Below are 18,086 nucleotides of genomic sequence, written 5' to 3'. Positions count from 1 at the left end.
GAAATCCGTTGTTCCTTTTCCTCAGCAGAGACGGCCTCCATGAGCGGAGAGGGTTGCGATTTGGTTTGTGGAGAAGGGGATCGGTAGTTGGCGTAGCAGGGAAGGCGGTTAGGTGATTGGCGTAATTGTGGTTGGCATTGTGGTTGAGGTGATGAGGATGGCGTGGTTTGTTGAGAGGTGCGTGTGGTTGTGGTGGGAGGATGGTGGATCTGAAGCGGTTGTTTGAGAGCGACGTTGGTGATGGTGGTTTGGTTGTGGTTGGTGGTTGAGGCGATCATGGTTGTTGTGATGGTGGCATTGTGAAGGTGGTTGTGGTGGTTGAAATGTGGTTGGTCGAAAATAACGATAGTAAAGAAAAACGGCGATCTCAAAGATCACAGCCCTGTGACACGAATAAATCCCATTAAACAACGGTGGGGAAATCTAACTGAATACAGACTTATCGATCTAACTGAACTAAGGACCTTTATGGTGTTCTGTGAATTTCCACAGCCGTAACAATATATATATATATATATATATATATAGATATAGATATATGTATACATATATATATATATATACATGTATATATATATATATATATATATATATATATATATATATATATATATATATATATATATATATATATATACATATATATATATATATGGGGCTGCAAAAGTAGGTATACAGTAATGAAAAACAAAACGTGTGCACAAAACGTATTTTATTGATTTTATACAATCATATCAATAATAACATACCAATAATAAACATATTTCAATAATAAACATATATATATGTATATATATATATATATATATATATATATATATATATATATATATATATATATCCCTCAAATGTTCAAATTAAATGAATTCTAGTATAAAATGAATCCTAGCACCACTATGATAATACTGGTATAATCCTAACTGTTTACCTACTTTTGCAGCTCCCCTGTATACATATATATATATATATATATATATATATATATATATATATATATATATATATATATATATATATATATATACATACACACACACACACACACACACACACACACACACACACACACACACACACACACACACACACACACACACACACACACAGCTCTGGAAAAAAAAATAAGAGACCACTCCAAAAAAAAGTAATCAGCATCTCTACATGTATGGCAGCCATTCCATTCCTGTGTCGGTTGAATTCCAACACAGGCACACCTCATTCTATTTAGTGAGGTACTGATTAGGTGATCACCCGAACCGAATCTTATTTCACAAGGAAAGTATAAAAACCACTGCTGTGGTCATCACTATCCTCTTGCAATAGGACCAGCTGGATGGCAAAAACAGTGCCAGTAGTACCTCAAAAGTAATTGGAATCAAAAAAATAACTATTGACCATGGCGAAAGAGTTGAAAAGAAAAGTTTTGAGTGGAGAAAAGAAGGGTTCAATTCTGGCTTTACTGGCAGAGGGATACAGTGAGCGTCACGTTGCTTCCATCCTTAAAATTTCAAAGACGGCGGTTCATAAGAACTAGGTCAAGCAGCAGACATTGGGGATAACAAAGCTACAGACTGGCAGAGGGTGAAAACGACTTTCCACTGACCGGGATGACCGCCAACTCATTCCAATGTCACTCAACAACCGTAGGATGATATCAAGTGACCTCCAAAAAGAATGGCAAATGGCAGCTGGGGTTGAGTGCTCGGCAAGGACGGTTCGAAACAGGCTCCGAGGGGCAGGGCGAAAGTCGTGCAAAGCTCGAAAAAAGCCCTTCATCAATGAGAAGCAAAAAAGAGCCAGGCTGAGGTTTGCAAAAGACCATAAGGATTGGACCGTGGAGGACTGGAGTAAGGTCATCTTCTCTGATGAGTCCAATTTTCAGCTTTGCCCAACACCTGGTCGTCTAATGGTTAGGCGGGGACCTGGAGAGGCCTACAAGCCACAGTGTCTCGCACCCACTGTGAAATTTGGTGGAGGATCGGTGATGATCTGGGGGTGCTTCAGCAAGGCTGGAATCAGGCAGATTTGTCTTTGTGAAGGACTCATGAATCAAGCCACGTACAAGGTTGTCCTGGAAGAACACTTGCTTCCTTCTGCTCTGACAATGTTCCCCAACTCTGAGGATTGGTTTTTCCAGCAGGACAATGCTCCATGCCACACAGCCAGGTCAATGAAGGTGTGGATGGAGGACCGTCAGATCAAGACCCTGTCATGGCCAGCCCAATTTCCAAACCTGAACCCCATTGAAAACCTCTGGAATGTGATCAAGAAGAAGATGGATGGTCACAAGCCATCAAACAAAGCCGAGCTGCTTGAATTTTTGTGCCAGGAGTGGCATAAAGTCACCCAACAGCAATGTGAAAGACTGGTGGAGAGCATGCCAAGACGCATGAAAGCTGTGATTGAAAATCAGGGTTATTCCACAATATATTGATTTCTGAACTCTTCCCAAGTTAAAACATTCGTATTGTGTTGTTTAAAAATGAATATGAACTTGTTTTGTTTGTATTATTTGAGGTCTGAAAACACTGAATCTTTGTTGCAATTTTGACCAGTTGTCATTTTCTGCAAACAAATGCTCTAAATGACAATATTTTTATTTGGAATTTGGGAGAAATGTTGTCAGTAGTTTAAAGAATAAAACAAAAATGTCCATTTTACTCAAACTCATACCTATAAATATTAAAACCAGAAAAACTGATAATTTTGCAGTGGTCTCCTAATTTTTTCTAGAGCTGTATATATATATATATATATATATATATATATATATATATATATATATATATATATATATATATATATATATATATATATATATGCAGGGTGTTCCAAAAGTCTCCATACATAGGGAAAATTAACACTTTCAGCAAAATGTCTCCCAAAATTCTTCATACATAGCTCATATCTTCTTTTTTTTCAGATTCCCTTCAAGAATGCCTTTGTCAAAAGAAGAACGTGTTGAAATCATTCTCATGGCTGGTTCGTGAAGCTGTCGCAAGGTTGCATTAACAGGAAACATGGTAAGCACATCACACACGACACACACGGCAAGATTCAGAACATGGATCATATAAAGGAATGCATTCGATGTGGAATTACTTGCATAACGCCAGATGTGTTGACACGAGTTCACCATAAAGGCCCTGTCACACCTTGACGATTTATCCAGCGTATGCCTGACGTATGAAAAATTTGGCTAAAACGCTGGCACACGTCGAATATGTTATGGTTAAGTTTGTATACGTTAAGAGCACGCTGGCATACTTCGTAGTACGCTGGCATACATGGTTTTACGCTGGCATACGTTGTAGTACGCCGAGCTGTTAGACAAATTTTCCATGCTTGAAAATTTTTGGCGTATGCCAGCATATAACTCACACGTTGCGCATAACGCTGGCCATAGGTTGTAGGCACATTACGCGATCGTTGACACACGTCGACACACGTTACTTGAAAGTTACTCATAAGTCAAAACACGTCGAGGTAATGTTTAGCGTACCCAAAACTTATTTCTAACCTATGAGTAATGTGTTGTAGGCACGTTACGCGATCGTTGACATACATCGACACATGTTACTTGTATGTTACTCATAAGTTGAAAGCACTAGAAATCGAAGTGTCAACATCACCGTCATACTGAAGAAGAAAAAAAACCCTCAAAAAAAAAAAAAAAACAGTGAGTCTGGAACACTGACGCTAACCATTACCTCGACGTGTTTCGACTAATGAGTAACGTACAAGTAACGTGTGTCGACATGTGTCAACGATCGCGTAACGTGCCTACAACTTATGGCCAGCATATGCGGAACGTGTGTCATACGCCGAGTACGTCGAGAAATTTTCAAAATGCTGAAAATTTATCGGCGTACTCGGCCTATGACGACGTATGCCAGCGTACTACGACGAAAGCCAGCGTACTACGATGTATGCCAGGGTGCTCTTAACGTATACAAAACTTACCCACAACGTATTCGACGTGTGCCAGCTTGGTTCGGCAAATTTTTCATACGTCGGCATACGCTGGCTAAAACGTCAAGGTGTGACAGCGGCTTCACACTTCGATGTCTAGTGCGGTTATGATTTGAATCGTCGAGCCACAGCCTATTAATAGCCTACACCACGTGATCGTCGGCGATACGCTGCCGCGCGCTATGCATAAGTTAGACGATCGTTGGGCATAGGTTGTGAACGCCGACAACACGCTCAGCATTCGTTGGTATGTTATCTATATGTGATTGAAACGTTCTGTGTATGTTACTAATACGTTATGCATACATCCAACACGTTATTATACGCCCAAAACTTAAAAAACATCAATAGTTCAGCGTACGCCAGCGTTTTACATACATTTTGATACCTTACCATACGCTGGCGAAAACATCAAGGTGTGACAGCCCCTTAAGTGAGAGAAACGACTTCGTGTGTGTTTATAAAGAAATGGCAATCATGTAGAGAACGTTTTGTAAATAAAGTTACATTCTGCTAAAAGTGTTAATTTTCCCTATGCATGGAGACTTTTGGGATACCCTCTACTTATACATACATACATATATATATATATATATATATATATATATATATATATATATATATATATATATATATATATATATATATATATATATATATATATATATATATATATACATACGTTATCGTTTGTTTTGCTCTTTAAATTTCGTTTGCTCTTTAAATTTATGAATATTGTTTGCTTTGCCCTTTTCTGAATTCATCTGCAATTTCCCCATTTGAGTGCCCCAACCACCTTTTCTCTGACCAATTTTCCACTTAATTGCTTGTGTATCATAAATTAATGAAAGAGTTCATTTCGTGTCTTTCATTATACTGTTCCGGTTTATTCTGAGATAGCGTTCCTGGGGCAATTGGTCCAAGTGAATAATTGAAATGATGGAGAATAGAGTGCGATATGTAATGTTGGTTCACTCGAGCAATTAGCAGCCAGTATGCGGTTGCAGGCATGGTTCCCCATCTGCTTTAATCATCTCACACGTATGGTAAACCAAACCTGGGCACGAAGATCCGGCCAGATGCGAGTGCTGTCAACGGCGTCCATGGTCTTTTGATAGACAGGCCAGACTTTTGGAGTTATCCAAACAATGCGGCCACACAAGGTTTTCTCAACAGTAAATGTTGCAAGAAACCTACCTGCCATTTGTCAAAACAAATGCAATTGATTTATACGAACAGAGGAAAACGTGAACAAAACTCACATTGAAAACGGATACATCCCATTGTTGAGGCTCCAAAATATTACATTCACTTGGATTTCATATTGAATCCCAAATTACATTTCAAACAAGCCCTAAAGCATGCGATGTAATAAAGTGTGCCAGCCATTTTACAGCCTTTTATGAGCAAAAGAGAGGAAGGTGAGAGAAGATGTTAAAATATTTAGAGTGGAAATATCATGGCAGAACAGTGTTAGTGAAATTGGAAGAGCATTTCAAAGTTTAGTTCTTGCATCTTATTTGTCAAGCCTGGTGTTGACTTAACGGCTAAGGTGGCTAGCTTGAGATCTTTTTGTCTTGAGTTTGAGCCCCTGTTGTGCCGTTGAAATAATACTAGGTGGGTTGACAGCCTGTCATCCTTCCGAGGTCGGCAAAATGAGTACCAGCTTACTGGGGTAATTAAGCCATTCAGGTATCCTGCATCAGAGTGGTGACCCGTCCAGGACTGTACTCCTTAGCCAAATGAAACTGTCTTGGCAGCTCTATACGGATCATAACGCGAGAGGAATGGTTGGTTAATCCAATTTACGTGTATATTTCCATTTCTTTCTTCGATTTCAAACAATAATATCTCCAAAGTTCTGTTCTCGTGCTTCACAGGCCATTGCATCACGTTTAAAAGGGACTTTTGAGCCAATTGTCTCATAAATTCCTTCCTGCTGAGATTAAATGATATATTTTTCAAGAAGTGCTCAATTGTCATTGTGTTAGGAACAACACACATACACACACACACACACACACACACACACACACACACACACACACACACACACACACACGAAAGAAATATTTATTCTACTTCACGCATTTATGGAATAATTTCAAATAAAATTCTCCCTCATGAATAAAACTGAAGGTTTACTTTTACTCCAACATAAATTTGATCGCCTCGTAAGTATGAACGCACTTCTAAAAGTATATGGGTGATGACATCATCATCCCAATCAAAGTATTTATAACAGTCTAACCCTTATGGAGAAGCTTCTAGAAAAATTACACACAGGATAAGTATAACGGAGACATTGTATACTTTCCCATGAATTAGAAAGACATTAAAATCAAGAGTAGATGAAGCCACTGGTAACAATAATACCTAATGTACCACCATAACTTGAAGAAAAATGCTTGTGATGTTGTGTTTTTGTTTTGTGTTTAATATAGTTTTGAGGGCTCATGAGAGAAAGGTCACGTGCAGACAGAGATGTTGGACAACACCGGAATTGACTGAAGACAAACACAGCCGGTGAACTTGTGGGAAGGGATGCAACTTCCCGGGGCACTCTGAGTACCGGTGACATCATCTTGTGACGTCGCTTTTCTCTCTGCCATCAATGAGGCAGTCAAGGAAAAATCTCCCCCCTAACCTCACCCTATACCCCTCCCTTAAGTCTTAAGCATCGGTTGGTCGATTCGTGGAAATCTTAAGCATCAGTCGGTCGATTCATGCCAGCTGTACATCATTTGCCTAATCTGTGGAATCATTAGAGTCCAGCATTTTTGCTTCCTACCAATAGTCGCTTGTAATTTGGGGAGGGGCTGCCCATGTGACAATATGATCACTTAAACATGAACATCCCATCCGACGAGTGAGTAATTCGTCCTGCGATGTTTCCATGTGCAGTATTCTCTAATCTCACAGAACCTTTTGACCCTGATGGTCCCATGTGTGTATATTACACCTCCATCATCTGGCATTTGGATCTTCCATGAGCGTCAATCTCCGTACAATTAACTCGTTTTGTTGTATGAAACATTCAGTGTCGTGAATATGTTTATATTAGAAGGAGACACTGAAATGCAATCCAATTCCAGGTGGGTCTATAAGCTGTTCTTTTTTTCTTCATACTCCGAGCGCATGACGGGTTGAAAGCATATCCTTCAGAGGATTGTTCAATCATCCTAACCAGCAAGAAAATGCTTTTGGCATTGCCATCTGAGCACACGGTTCAGGAAACTGAGCCCAGGTTCAAATCCCATGCACTCTATTGATGCATACATTGTTTACATATGCCCTTGAAATCTATGTAAAAGTTCAATGATATTTCATAACACACGTGTCCTACAAATACAATTTTGTAACACCAACCTTCTGGTTTAGTCAGAGGTCAATGTAGAAACGTCACAATGTTTTAAGAAATATCTCAAACGATAAATTTCAAGCGGCGTCTTTGGCCCCAAAATTCCGAGCCCGACATTTCCGCAAATCCTGAAGCTGCAGTGGTAAGTCTTGCAAGGAGCAACTGGATGGAAGTTAACAGCCTGGATAACAAGCATTTTTTAAATCACCATGAAAATTACTAACTTTCTGCCTGATAAATACGTCTCTCCGTCATTTGCACTTTATCGCTTTGTAGCTATCTACAGAACTGAGAGAAGTGATGTCCTGAAGCAACAGCATGGAAAATAAATTACGCAGCAGAACATTGCGTAATGTTCTGTAGAACATCAGGCATCTGCATTTATTTGCAGATGTTTATTATTTACACTGGTTTATGAGACACGGCGATTTCCTCGTGAAGATTTTGTTAAAATTGTAAACATGGGGTGGGAAGTGTGAAGGAGGGGCTCGTTAGTTTGTTTGCACATTCCCCTGCACATCTGGGCAGGAATTTATAAATTGTTCATGTTGCCAGCGATAACTTGCTCTCCTTTAGTAAAAGACACTGAGGGATATTTCATGTCCGGGAATGACCAGTGCTGGCAGATTGGTCCCCTAGTTTAAAGTCCTTTTGATGGACAGCACACACACTGATGCCTTGCCTTGCATGCAAAACACCAGGATGGTAGTTTATAGCTGGGTTGACATTCAAACCAAGGCAAGAAAGTTCAGAGGTGAGTGTGCATACCTCCAACCCAAACTGTCAGCCCCCCATCCACACCCCATAAATAGGTCACACTTCTTGATGGATAATAAAATTAAACTAATGAGAATATCAATAAGCCTGGTGTTGGCTTAGTGGTTAGGGTGGTTGGCTTGGGATCCTCGGGTCCTGAGTTTGATCCCCATTTTCCACTGAATTAACACCAGGGGGTTGACTCAGCCTGTCATCCTTCCGAGGTCGACGGAATGAGTACCAGTGTACTGGGCCCGGTGTATGCCCCGGTTGGAATAGGTGTACCATATCCCTGTGTGTCGTAAGAGGCGAGCAGCGTTGGCGTCAGGAAGAGCATCCGGCCACAAAACATTGCCTCAAGAAGGGAACCATGATTGCATGGAGCCCACAAAAAGCTAACCCCAGTTCAGCAGGGGAAAATGGCTGTAAAAAGGCTGTTTTTTTAATGAGAATATCACAACAATGTTTTCAAAATGTACGTACAAACCACCAATGATGGCTCACAGCTGGAAATCAAAAAAATTGTTCACCATAATATGTTTTTAATCACTCAAAGAGTGCAACCTGAGTGGTTGAACATAGCTGATGCAAATGTAAATGCGCATTTGTACCTTTTACCCCCCCCCCCCCAAAAAAAAATCTATGATGGGGCTTTTCAACATCCATGTAGGATTTGCAAAATGTGAGAATGAAATAAGAATTTGGCAATAAGAGGAAATAGGGACTGTAGTTATAACCTGAAAAGTCTTATTCCAGCAAAGTGTCACGATTCTCTGAGCCAAGTGTAAAGTCCAAGTGAGGTCCACTGTGAGAACATTGTGGGAAACGTACTTGTATATAGGCAGCTAAAGAATGCAGTTGCTTGGTTACAGCTACTATAAAACCCATTAGCAGAAGACTTGCTTTCAATAACATGAAATTAAACTTGGTATTTCCTCCAAACAATAAACTTGATCAGTCAGAATCGTGAGATTGAATTACATTTGGTTGTTTCCTTTTTATAACGAGGCAATTAGAGCTAATTGCGGTGATGAATATTATGCCACTAGGATAATATAATCGAATGTCCAACAGGCTGGTGCATTAAAAGTATGTGCACTGACGTTTGAGCTGTGTCGTCTGGGTTTGATTCCCCTCCCAACCTGGCTACAAGCAGGTCAGTCATTCCCAGGCAGAGTCACGTCACAAAATGTGCCATCAGATGGATGTCAAGCTGGGTAACCCATCTCCAAACATTGGTTGGTGGATGTTAAAGATCATTGTGAATTTTGCGAAAAGTGGGTGAGCGATTGCTGTCACCCTCAAGGAATTACAAATTCGTGCGCTAACCTACAAGAGGCACTGCATCGGCGGCACCGTCGCAGTCCCACCAACAACACAAACCAGCATCCATATGCAGCACATGAATGAATCAAACATGACTTGTTTCATGTCCTTCATTTCCTACAAGGCCACGAACCACAAAGAGCCATTGCACCGTTGTGGTAAAGCATGACTTCATTTATGCACAATGTCATGGGAAATTTCACAAAAAGGAAAACAAATAATTTAAACAAAAGTTTGTGCAGCTGATCCTTTGCAGAATTTTTTGACAGTATGCGTAATTTTATACACAAGTTGAGCTGCATTGCTTTTCCTTGGTGAAATATCGTTGTCATGGATTGAACCTAAAATGTAATCTGTTTGAAAAAGATTTATAAAAAACACCTTTAGCTCAAGCTTGGTCTGAACTGTCACCTGCTTGCAATAAAATATTACCTGTAAACGTACAACACTACACCATAACAATTAAATAAACCAATGTCACCCGTAGGGTGACCCGTATCTTGCCAAAAGGTGACCACGTGTAACTTCTTTAAGGTCACACTGAGGTGAACAGAGCTGCTCTCCACCAGGAGCAACTCCTTGAGGAATTTCTGCCTCCGAGAGATTCCGATGAGAATCGTTCTACAGAGTAACCATGAAAAATATGCGTTTGCCTCATAACGTCACCAAATGACGTCATAATGTCTCAAGCTTGACATATCTTGAAAGCACTCATCGAGATGTTCAATTTGAGGTACTACATGATATGGTTCCTAAAACTTGAAAATTTAACCTTGGGGTCAAATATGTTTGACCTTAGGCGCTAACCATGAAGGTCAAGGCCAATCGCCACCAAAAATTAATCAGCTGAGCGCCAGACCATGAACTATATTCCCATGAAGTTTGAAGACGATTCGATCAAAATTACTCAAAAAATAAGGGTTTCGTCGACTCCCCTGATTTGCGACAAAGTGACCTTGACCTTTGACGTTGACCTTCAAAATTTTATGCGCTGAAAGGGACCTCTATAGGCCTCTGAAATGCGAAGTTACAAAAATTTCCAATGATAACTGTGCTCTGCAGAATTTTTTATACGTGATTTCAGACAAACAAACAAAAAAAAACATACAAGCTGACTAACATATCTTGCAAAAACTTCGTTTTGGCAAGATAATAATCAAAAGTATGAACAATTTATCGCCTTTCGAAGGATGTTTTTGTAAGGGTAAATTTATAATTGTAGCAAAGCTGCACCTGTCAGTTGGTTTTGCCCGATTCCTAAACTATTGTTGTTATGGACTGTCAGAAGGTCTTGCCTGTGCAAAGGTCTTTGAAGGTCTTGAGTGAACACTCCATCCAGTATCATCAAGCAGGCAACTTTCCATAATCATAATGCAAAGATAAATTGGTTTCAGAGATGTATGAGCTAAGAGAAGGCGAGAGTTGCCAAAATGCTCCTCTGTTGGGATGACATGATAAAGCTTCCTTAACCGCCTCATTAAAAATGCAAAAAAAACCATTATGAAACTGAGGCTGAAGAATGCATTATGTAAAGTGTGTGTGTGTGTGTGTGTGTGTGTGTGTGTGTGTGTGTGTGTGTGTGTGTGTGTGTGTGTGTGTGTGTGTGTGTGTGTGTGTGTGTGTGTGTGTGTGTGTTACACAAACATCAACAGTGGAAATGCATTGACAACGGCAAAAATTAGAACCGCCGTCTAATCGCCATCAAATTCAACAAAGCTCTTTTCAGCAAATTTTTTTTAAGAACCGAATTAAAGTATGTGCTGCCAAACGTGTGCAAAGACCTACTCAATCCAGCAGGTTCTACTGACCACTGCATTAACTATGTGGCTCAGATGTACCATCAGGAAGACAAGTCTACAATTCCATCCTATCGAAACAGCCACCTGATTGTCCAATTGCTCAGAATTGCCATGGGTTTGGGAAGGCTTTCCTTCAAAGGCCTCAGTCCATTGTCAAGCTTCTTAGGTGATTTTTAAGAGTGGCACTTGCCCGTTTAGTCATGCCTTAACTGACTCCAAGCAAAGTCTGCCACGCGGCCGGTAATTAAGGCCATCCTTCTTACTTTTCAAAGCTCACTGTCTCCTTCCAAACCCTATTTTTCCAACTTACTCACTTTCTTTTAATCTAATGACATTTAAAAGATTCTATCGAACAACAATCACTTTTCCAAGCTTCCATGCAGGGTAAATGCATGACAAAGTACCTTTATAGTAATTACTACACAAGATGATTATTGGCAATTTTTCACCACAAAATCTTCTACACAATAGGTTTACTTCAAATAAATCCTCTCAAAATCTAGGCTGCTGGCAAACTCAATCCATATATATATATATATATATATATATATATATATATATATATATATATATATATATATATATATATATATATATATATATATATATATATAATTATATTTTTTTTTTCAGGACATATATACACATACACAGGACCGCTGAAAGCCAAAATGGGCTCAGAGGCAAAACTAGTTGTTGGGCCCCCTTCAGTTTTTTTTTTTTTTAACCACCTCCAAGGAGGTTTCTGTATTTTCATCATCAGAAACAAATACAGTGTTTAAGGGAAATTGGGGTGTTATTCACTTATTCCTACATGCGGATTCATTTAACAGACTTCATACGGATGGGGTGTGGCCAACACTCCTGTGTTCATTTACATCATTATCTCATTACCAAAATTGTGATGATGTAAATTGTTCCCACAGGAGGTTATTTTATGAGGGAAGGTGTCACTGTCCATGGCAATGGCATGCTGGGAAATCACCCTGGGTGGCTTGGAGGGAGACACAAAATAAAGTTGGCCACGTTGTTTTATCATCACAATCATATGAAACAAAGAATTGAAGGAATAATTATGGGCCCCTATTAGGTCCGGGGGAGTTACCCCACTTCTTATGGCTGAGAAATTAACTGTTGCTCAAAGAGCATGGATTGCAGCACGGTATGAGGTTTGGCAGTCTGTAATTGCAGTTTAAAGATGGTGGTGGCAAGAAATGGGAAGACAAGTTACTTTGCATCAAAATACGATTAAAAACTATTACCAAAAGCTTATAACATCTGGTTCAGTGAAGGACGGAAGACTATCAGAAGGAAATACCACAGCGAGTTCACCAAACAGCAATGTTTAAGGAAAGTGTTGTCGAACGATTGAAAAAAAATGTGCTGAGAATGCACGAGCTGATGTTGAAATTTGATGCTCACAAATTAGAACGACAATAAATGGCCTTTCAGGAAATAAATATTTTGGTGTTTTATTTACATTAACAACATGTAAGCCTGGTGTTGGCGCAGTGGTTAAGGCCCGGTCACACCTTGACGTTTTAGCCAACGTATGCCGATTTTTGAATTTTTTTTTCTAAAACGCTGGCACACGTTGAATACGTTATGGGTAAGTTTTGATAACATTGAGAGCACGCTGAAAAGCACTGCCATACATCGTTGTACGCTGGCTTTAAACGTTGTACTTTTTGGTTGTCCTCAAATTTTTTCATGCTTTAAATTTCACGACGTATGCCGGCGTATGACTCACACGTTCCGCTACGCTGGCCACAAGTTGTATGCACGGTCTGCTATTGTTGACAGACGTCAACACATGCTACTTGTAAGTTAATCATAAGTTGAGACACGCCGAGGTAATGTGTAGCGTACCCGAAACTTATTTCTAACCTATGATTAACGTGTTGTTGGCACGTTACGCGATCGTTGCCACACATCGACAGACGTTACTTTTAAGTTACTCATAGGCTGAAAGACGTCGGTATAATGGATCGTCCTTACGTCAGCGTCCACCGCCATGGCCAGGACACTTATTTGCAGCATTCTTCAAACTTTTCTTCGGCATGACGAGGATGTTCACACTTCGATGTCTAGCTTGGCTATGATTCCAATTGTCCATCAGCAGCGTCTATTTAAAATAGTCGAGTTTGAGCGTTTTAACACGTTCAGAAGAAACGCTTAAAATTTCCAAACCCCAGCGTCAAAAAACAAAGGCGAGTGACAGCAATTTAAATCATTCATTGTAAACAATGAAAATAGCTGAGTGGTACCGTTTAAAAGTCATTGAGTGTAAAAAAATCCAATTGTTGAACGCAAGCGTCTACTTTCAATAGTGGAGATGCAGCCATTTAAATCGTTGAGTGGCAGCCTATGAATAGCAAACCCTACGTCACCGGCAAAGATAAACTGCCGCACGATATGGATAAGTTAGGCTATCGTTGGGCATAGTTTGTGAACGCCGGCTTCACGATAATTATTCGTTGGTATATCGTATCTCTAAGTAATCAAAGCGCTCTATGCACATTATTAGTTCATTGTGCATTTGTCCAACCCATTATGAATAGACCTAAATCGTAAAAACAAGCTATAGCTCATTGTTGAAAAAGCCCCATAAAAAATTAGCCGCGAAGAACTTCGAACAATGGTGAAAAGATGTCTCCTACCCGTGGACACGCGGACGCAAGGACGATCCATCATAACCCACACCCTCCCCCTCACACTCACCGACTACTGCCAACATGAACAAACTAATACTGATACTGATACTGATACTGATACTGATACTGTTACTGCTGACATGGACATCGACTCAAAAAGGACTCGAAAGCACTGTTGGGTTCCCCTTTTATGAGCAGCATTTTTACATACCAATTCCCAAAACCGCTGGGAACACGTCTTTATATGGCAGTTGTAAGCTAGAAACACGTTAATTTATTTTTTTTGTCGACCGGAAGACGTCATTGGAATACGTCTACATCTACATACGTCAATGTGTGTTGGGACTACGTAAAGAATTGGTTCAAAGCACGTCAAACATAAGTTAGAAATAAGTTTCGCGTAAAAAAGACATTACCGCGACGTGTTTCGACTTATGAGTAGCTTATAAGTAGCCTTTGTGGACGTGTGTAAGCGTCCACATATCGTGTGTAAAACTTATCCCCATCACATGCGGAACGTGTGTCATACGCCGAGTACGTCATAAAATTTTGAACATGTTTAAAATTTCTTGACGTACTCTACTTACTACGACCTATGATAGCATACTTTAGCGTTCTACTCACGTATACCAAACTTACTCATACTGTATTTGACGTGCCCCAACGTTTTACACACATTTTTCTTAGGTCGGCATAGCTGGCAAGATCGCCAAGGTGTGACCGCAATGTTGACACTTCCATTTCTACGGCAGTTATGATTCGAATCGTTGTGTGTCAGCCTTTTAATAGGCTACGTCACGACATCGTCGGCGATGCGTGCAACGCGCTATGCCTAAGTTAGACTATCGTTGGGCATCGGTTGTGTAGGCCGACAACAGGTTCAGCATTCGTTGGTATAAGTTATCTATAACACAACGAAACGTTCTGTGTCCGTTACCAATGCGTTATACATTAGACCAAGTCGCTATGAATACGTCCGAATCTTTAAAAAAAAACATCAAAAGTTCAACGTAAGCCAGCGTTTTACATACATTTTAATACGTTGCCATCGCTGGCTAAAACGTCAAGGTGTGACCGGGCCTTTAGGGCTGCGGCTTGGGATCCAAAAGGTCCTGAGTTCAAGCCCCGTCGGGCTACTGAATTAATACACCAGGGGGTTGACTCAGCCTGTCATCCTTCCGAGGTCGGCGAAATGAGTACCAGTGTACTGGGCCGGTGTATACCCCGGTTAAAATAGGTGTACCATATCCCTGTGTCGTAAGAGGCGACCAGGGTTGCGTCAGGAAGGGCATCCGGCGTAAAACATGTGCCAAATCACTATGCGGATCATACGGATAATCCGCTGTGGCGACCCCTAACGGGAGCAGCCGAAAGAAGAAGAAGAAGATTTACATTAACAACATGGTATTTCTACATTTAAAAGAGGGACGTAATTATGGATCTCTGTACAGATAGATATATCTAAAAAAAAAAAAAAAAAACGTAAGACCTGTCACATCCAGAGGAAATAAATAAAAATTAACTTTCACCCTTTAAAAAATCGTGTGAATAAATTATTGGATTCGCTAGATATCCCTTATTGTCGGGTTTACCGTGTGTGTGTGTGTGTGTGTGTGTGTGTGTGTGTGTGTGTGTGTGTGTGTGTGTGTGTGTGTGTGTGTGTGTGTGTGTGTGTGTGTGTGTGTGTGTGTGTGTGTGTGTGTATGCGCGCAATGCGAGGCTCCACAGCACAAACCAGCAAACCGATTTCGATGAAACTTGGCGAACAGGTGCCATATGGGCTGGGAATGTGCGCGTTTGAGTTTCGTTGCTAAGCAACCACCCGTTGCTATGCAGCGGCCAAAAACCGCACGTTCACTATTTTCAATACTTGTCCTCCAGTTTTGAATGTGGAGAAAGGAGACTTCGGAATTAAATACTTCGAGATATTTAGAAAATTTTACTCGAGCCGATTTTTTATTTAGGTTTTATTTTTCAAATGGTAGTCCTTCAAAAATAGGGTGTCTATTTACCGTTATTTTTTATGAGGAGTGCCTGTTGGCAAAATACGCAATAGGAAAAATCTTGCCAGGCAGAGGAACAATTGTATGTGAACCAATACGTCTTGGCAATGAATCTTCGTCGGTGGATCGGTCAGAATGAAAAGCATCGTATCCAGCGCTTCGATCCTTGCAGATCCCTCGTCGCTACTGGCTTGTTGAAATATCAGCTGCGTTTTTGTTCGTATCCTTTTCTCAGCTGTGTTGTAAGTGGAGCAACCTGCTTTGTGATGCTTTAAAAGGAGGCGTATAATCGCAAATGCAGTTTGATAAGGCAATATGAATAAAATGGAAATGTTGGAAAAAAAGTATTGAATATAGCGAGGGTTTAATCGATATGAGAAACGGAAGTGAATGAGATTCACCATTATTATAAGTGAAGAATAATATGAAGGAGAGAGAGTTTTTGTTTTCATGTAAATTGAAATTGGCCCACCAATCCAAGCCTTTCTCAACTGTATCATACTGTTTACAGATTCGGCTTGATTAGTGGTATCGCCTGTTGGGCAATTGTTGACGGACGGACGCATGCAGGCAGGGACAGACAGACAGGGATGGACAGACGGACGCAAGCAGGGACGGATGGATGCAGGCACGCCAAGACCAAGCTACTTTTTTATATTGCAGATGGAGTGGACTTCCCCACAAAAGTTGAGCTGGCAAGCTGTTCCATGTGGTTTCATATGGGAGAGGTACTCTTTCTGTTGAGGAAAGTCTTTCATTCATAATATTCCTTCTTTTTAAATGTTGAATTACTCTAACAAACAAATCAATCTATAGTTGTGAAGCATACAGCAGACTGGGATGAAGACAAGGAAACGAGGAATGTGGAAACTATGCTCAAAAAAGGGTTCACTTAACAGGCTAAAAAGGTTCACCCAATATGGGAAAGAACCCTGTTTATCATGGTTTTTAAACGTTGCCATCTCGACGACTGGTTTATCTCCGGAATCATACTTTCATCTTTTGACACTGTTGAAACCATTTCAACCATTTAATGATGTTGTGTAATTGACTTGCATTCAGATACCATTTCTACAGCAGTATATTATACACTCGGGTGCCCCTGAGTATGCAAGACAGATCTAGTCGATGTTGGTTATGTGGAGGAGATCGTGATCAAACAAGCACACAGACTGTTCATGCTTGAAAGTATAGAAAATAAAGATCATTATCAATTCCTAAAATCAGTTATGCAATCAGGTGCCCAATCATGGTGCTTACCGATAGACCACGTCACTGGATTATTGCGCTCCATCTCCTTATGTCCAATGATGTACCACACGCAGGCCATCCAATGTGCGAGCAGCGCAAACATAGTCATGAGCATTGTCAGGAGGATGGAGCTGTACTGTGAGTAGCGATCGAGTTTCTGAAGCAGACGAAGAAGCCGGAGCAGGCGCACAGTCTTGAGCAGGTGCATGACCGAGGTCTGAGGCATACCGGTGGGGCAATGAGAGAGATAGAGATAGAGAGATATATAGACATAGAGCTAGATATATAGAGATAGATATATAGAGAAAGAAACATAGATAGATATTTTATCTCATTAATAACATAAAACACAGTGTCTCTGTCTCTGTCTCTGTCTCTGTCTCTGTCTCTGTCTCTGTCTCTGTCTCTGTCTCTGTCTCTGTCTGTCTGTCTGTGTCTCTCTCTCTCTCTCTCTCTCTCTCTCTCTCTCTCTCTCTCTCTCTCTCTCTCTCTCTCTCTCTCTCTCTCTCTCTCTCTCTCTCTCTCTCTCTCTCTCTCTCTCTCTCTCTCTCTCTCTCTCTCTCTCTCTCTCTCTCTCTCTCTCTCTCTCTCTTGGTCTCTCGGTTTTTAAGGCCAATCTTTTAACAAGACTGGGTGTTCACAATGGTCTATTTTTGAGGATTTCAAAACAAAAACAAATCGAAAAATATTTTCCACAAAAGAGTAATTACATCTCTTTTATTAGAATTGTAGATAGTGACTTGCAAACCGAGCTCAAGGGTTGTGCACAAAAGCGTTTAAAAAAAAAAATTAACAATAAATACAAGGTGCAGGGAGGTGAAATTTGCTGCACATGATGTGTAACACGCACAGAGTAAAACGAGTGTTCATTTACGTCCGTATGATATGTAATAAATAAAGAATATATAAGCACACCTGAAGCCCTGCTGAGGCTTCAAACTTCGGACATGCTCATGAGGCTGTA

At 40.4% G+C, this 18,086-nt stretch overlaps 1 protein-coding gene across 7 annotated transcripts in view; it reads right to left on the bottom strand.

Annotated features, from left to right (window-relative positions):
- LOC147027941 (voltage-gated delayed rectifier potassium channel KCNH8-like) overlaps positions 1 to 18,086 on the bottom strand; it is a 603,764-nt gene that overhangs the window by 210,884 nt on the left and 374,794 nt on the right. For all 7 annotated transcript variants that reach the window (XM_085877809.1, XM_085877808.1, XM_085877806.1 and 4 more), the window contains one exon: positions 17,132 to 17,339. In XM_085877809.1, the coding sequence (XP_085733935.1) occupies positions 17,132 to 17,339 (208 nt within the window). The remainder of the gene's footprint in view (positions 1 to 17,131; positions 17,340 to 18,086) is intronic.

This window comes from Eptatretus burgeri, chromosome 4 (assembly GCF_056783735.1).
Source record: "Eptatretus burgeri isolate ZD-2024b chromosome 4, Ebu_testis_v1, whole genome shotgun sequence".
NCBI lineage: Eukaryota > Metazoa > Chordata > Myxini > Myxiniformes > Myxinidae > Eptatretus > Eptatretus burgeri.
This window is presented reverse-complemented; position numbering and strand designations above follow the sequence as displayed.